General features: G+C 34.6%; 1 protein-coding gene across 1 annotated transcript; it reads right to left on the bottom strand.

The window, feature by feature from the left end:
- Positions 1–338: 338 nt before the first annotated feature.
- On the bottom strand, positions 339–2,881 carry LOC109808208 (EPD1-interacting receptor-like cytoplasmic serine/threonine-protein kinase 5A). Its single transcript, XM_020371101.3, has 5 exons — positions 2,237–2,881; positions 1,922–2,057; positions 1,705–1,841; positions 1,486–1,609; positions 339–1,280 (listed from the first exon to the last, which is right to left on the bottom strand). Exons 1-5 carry the CDS (start codon positions 2,621–2,623, stop codon positions 622–624), a joined length of 1,443 nt encoding a protein of 480 aa, XP_020226690.1. The 5' UTR covers positions 2,624–2,881; the 3' UTR covers positions 339–621.
- Between the last annotated feature and the right edge of the window lie 1,758 nt (positions 2,882–4,639).

The raw sequence follows: 4,639 nt of genomic DNA, 5'->3' as shown, positions 1-4,639 counted from the left end.
TTTTAAATTATTAGATGATCCTTTGTTTTCTTTAATCAATTATGTTGCTGTCTCATACAGCGTTGTTTAATTGTTTATTTATTTTATAATTGTCATCATATCATAAAAGTTAAAAAGAAAAAATAAAATGAATCTTTTATATGCTGTAAACTAGAAAATAATTATGAGGGCGGCGTTCCAACTGTCCTGCACTCTGACCAAATAAATTACTATCATATGGAATTGGCAATTGGATTTTTTTTTTTTTTTTACTTGTCTTTTGGTCAAACTACTTAGCTGTACTCGCTTTTGTTGCGATATTTTTAAATTCGTTCAACTCGTAGTTGGAAATTGTCTGATTATTGAATTGAACTAGTCTTTTGATTCATCAAGGAAAAAATTCATATACACAATTCAAAATAATTAATTTCCTCCGGAAATTGAAGAAATAAACAAATGAAAAAAAAAAAAAAAAAACTCAAGCATGTGTTTCCATGCAAGGACCCTTACAATTGCACTTTCTTCTCTTTTCATCTTTTTTTGTCTCTTATTCGCTTGAAGGCTAGTACTAGTACGTGGCACACCATGTAACTCTAATAATTCACCAGAAAATATATATTTACAGTATGATGTATGTGTCTACTAACCCATGCTCCCTGCTCCTTCTGATGCAATGGATGTATCAGGTGATGAGTTTGATCCACTTCTTCTACCATTTTGGTGTGGATCATTCTCTGATTGTGAAATTGGTGACTTTGGCGATTTAAGTGGATGATGCCTATGACCATTATTGTGGCGATGATGACTTTTGTGATGGTGACCATTTTCCCTCCTCCTCTCCCTAGGTGCTTCACATTCATTTGCATTATTATCTTTATTGACCTCATCATGCTTATGGCCATTGTTGTGATGATGATTTCTCTTCCTCTCTTTAGGTGTTTCACTCTCTTGATCAGCTGGAACTGTGTAAACAAAGGGTCCAATTGGGACATCATGAAAGTCCTGAAGTGGGTCGAGAACATTAACCACTGTGGTCATCAAGGGTCTACTCCTTGGCCTGTGGCTGAGGCATTGATAAGCCAATGCAGCAGCTTTTTTTGCCCCTATCTCAGAGTACTGGCCCTCAAGTCTTGGATCCATTATTCTGCTGAGCTTTCGAGAATCATTCAAAACGGGCCGGGCCCATTCCACCAGGTTCTGCTCTCTTGCTGGCCTCCCTTTGTCCACTGACCTTCTTCCTGTTAGAAGCTCCAAAAGGACAACTCCAAAACTATACACATCACTCATTGCTGTCAAGTGTCCTATACATATGCAAAAACAAAAGTACATGTCACAATTGAGTTAGCAATCAATTTTACTCTAAGAATTAAAACTAAATTTTGACACATTTTGAAGCAGAAAAACAAATTTTACTGGATAGAAAAAACGCGGTTACCAACACAGATTAATCATCGCGGATTCCAATACTTAGGTTATAATAAAAAAGAAATAAATTTTATTATTTACCTGTCATAATGTATTCTGGGGCTGCATATCCTTGAGTGCCCATCACTCTAGTTGAAACGTGGGTGTCATCTCCCTCGGGACCATCTTTAGCCAAGCCAAAATCAGAAAGCTTTGCATTATAATCCTGGAAGAATAAATAAAGAGAGTGAGTTAATAATCGTTCAAATGGATCACTGGAGGATGCCAGTTGGCAGATCGAGAAAGTGATTGATTACTCACAGAGTCTAACAAGATGTTTGAAGCTTTGAAATCTCTATAGATGACTGGTTTCTTTGCTTCATGTAGAAAAGCCAGTCCCTTTGCAGCTCCAGCAGCAATTTTCATTCTTGTTGACCATGGTAACGATGCCGTAAATCCTGTAATCCAAAGTTTAGTACTCTTCCACACTATGCAAAATCAAACAACAGTAACAATAAGTGGTTGGTTGTGTATATACTTCTAAAAAGTTGATTCTCTAAGCTGCCTCGTGGTAAATATTCATACACCAAAAGCCTGTGCTCTTCTTCACAGCAATATCCAATCAACTTCACAAGGTGTGGATGCCTTAGTTGACCCAAAAACACAACTTCAGTCTGTGTCACATGTCAGAAGTCAGAACTCAGAATTAGCACTTATTGCGAAAAGGATTCTTAACCAAGGAAATCATCCGACACATTATTTGTACTAGTCTATGTTGTTCACAAAAGTTTCAAGGGTATGTATTAATTACCAAAAAGTATGACAGTAATATCATTTTTAAAAGGGTACTCACCAACCACTCTTTATGGCCCTGAGAACCGTCCAAGTCCAAGAGCTTGACGGCCACGGGTTGCGGCTCAAGACCAGGCCTAAGCTTGTCATCAATGAAGCCCTTGTGCACGGGCCCGAACCCCCCTTCACCGAGAAAGTTGCTTGAAGAGAAACTCTGCGTTATAATCTTGAGCTCCGCGAGTGAAAAAACATGGAGGTTAGATCCCACTAGAGAAACGGACAGATCCTCCGAAAGCGTTGAGCCAGGAAAACTCAAGTCCGTTATGGATACCCTGTTGGAAGAAGAACCACCTTTTGTAGCCACCACTTTGGTGGGCTTGGGAGAAGGTGACACAGACTCATCACCCTTGAAACAACTCGAGAAGATCGATCCCCATGCGATTTTCATGACACTTATCCTTGTGAATTAGCCACAATCTAATGACTCCTATGCTACAAAATAATGTTTCTTAAGCTAGGAAGAGAGATATAGATATACGTTTGAGGAAGGCTTGGAAGTAGATGGGAGTATATATATTAGGTGGGAACTAAGAAGAGAGATGGTGTGGTTTGCAGCTTCTTTTCTAGGCGTGTTGATTTTCCTCTGCTATCTTTTTGATTAGTCTTATAATGTATTGTCTTGGTTCTTTAATAATACTATATGGAATTTTTATACTTTGTTGAGATATATATAGAGAGAAAGGTGGTTGCGGTTTGGCGAGGGTGAAAAGCCCAAACATTTGAACGAGTTTAATTATTTTATTTGATAAATGGGAACCGAGTATCCCAAGTCTACGTTGGGTTAAAGGAAAATGACGCGGCTACCCCTCTTGACTTTCCAGCATTTGATGGTGATAAATTTTGAAAAGTAACTTTGAGGCATCTTCCAGAATGAAACGTCTTTTCGTTTTTCATCACCCGACACATCCCAGAAATAATTTCAGAACCACTAAAGTACTTTTGATTTAAGTTTTTATAGAAAAATTAAAAATACATCAATTGCATTTTAATTTCTTAATCTTTATACAAAACTTTTTAGATAGCAATTGCTAATTATCTTCAAACAAATGTAGATTGTAGTGTATTGCATCCTCTGCCACTTCCTTCTATTATTTTCTTCTCTTTCTTTTCTAGATTTAATTTTTGTTGACTTTTTCTCTTTATTTAAGGCAAGTTTTTGTTTGTTCACGTGCTATCTGGCTAAAACTTCAAAATGCAAACGAAACACATACATACAAAATAACAAGGAAATAAACTACATGCCCCAGTTGTTTAAGTATATATACAGAAAAAGGGGGTATTTATGTGCATTCCTAGTGATTAGTCAGAAAGCAATTCGAAAGAACACTGTGTGAATACATCGTTTGTTTCTTTTGTGTGTTGTCAGCGTTGATACTTCAGAATCTAGATTGATGAAAACAGAAAACTGTGTTGAATGTTGATGTCCTTGCAGCATTATAAGTACTTTAGTTAGCTTCTACACGGTGAATGTCAAATATTAAATAAATGGCAAAAGAATATTTAAACCAAACATACAAACAAAAAACAGCATCTAGATGAATTGGAGCGAAATTAATTATTTTTAACTTGATCAATAGTTTTTGTTGGTAATTACTTGTAATTATACTCTTACTGAGATGATAAATATCCTATCTATTAGGGGTAATTTTTATGATAATTAAAACTTTTTCTACACATTCATTTATTCATTCAGTGCAATAGTCTGACCACGTCAGTAGCGTGATTGCGTTAGCGTGGAAATCAAATTTATGGAATGAAGACATGAGATTAAAATTAAGTGAAATTAACTCATATATATATATATATATATATATATATAGAGGGAGCATATCAAGTGAGAGAAATTTATTATGAGAGGGTGAGAGGGTTAAAATATAACCTTTAGATTAATTTTCTTTCACTTGATTAAATCCCAAATTTTCTCTCACTTGATTAATTTAAGGGTTATATTTTAACCATAAATTCCTCTCACTTGATATGCTCTCTCTATATATATATATAGGGAGCATATCAAGTAAGAGGGAATTTATTATGAGAGATGAGAGGGTTAAAATATAAGCCTTAGATTAATTTTCTCTCACTTGATTAAACTCCAATTTTCCTCTCACTTGATTAATCTAAGAGTTATATTTTAACCCTCTCACCTCTCATAATAAATTCCTTCTCACTTGATATGTTCCCTATATATATATATATAATATAGATTTTTGACTAAAAATATAAAATAAAAAAAACATAAATTTTATTTTGTTTTATTTAATAGATATTTTAAATTAATTCTGAATTTCGATACAATATTTATTTTTTATATTTTTATTTCCTTACTTTTGTCTCCTTTTACTTATAGATATTTATATCATTTTAAATATACTTCACACTCCTTACTTTTTATTTTTCTCTTATT

Source organism: Cajanus cajan, chromosome 5 (genome assembly GCF_000230855.2).
Source record: "Cajanus cajan strain Asha chromosome 5, NIPB_CcT2T_4, whole genome shotgun sequence".
Taxonomy (NCBI): Eukaryota; Viridiplantae; Streptophyta; class Magnoliopsida; order Fabales; family Fabaceae; genus Cajanus; species Cajanus cajan.
This window is presented reverse-complemented; position numbering and strand designations above follow the sequence as displayed.

Bases quoted from the DNA above. Each gene is read 5' to 3' on its own strand.
- LOC109808208 (XM_020371101.3), bottom strand. From the start codon at position 2,623: ATGAAAATCGCATGGGGATCGATCTTCTCGAGTTGTTTCAAGGGTGAT. The intron at 1,842-1,921 runs GTATATACACAA...TTTGGATTACAG, and splicing joins AGAGAATCAACTTTTTAGAA to GATTTACGGCATCGTTACCA. The intron at 1,610-1,704 runs GTGAGTAATCAA...TTATTCTTCCAG, and splicing joins CAAACATCTTGTTAGACTCT to GATTATAATGCAAAGCTTTC.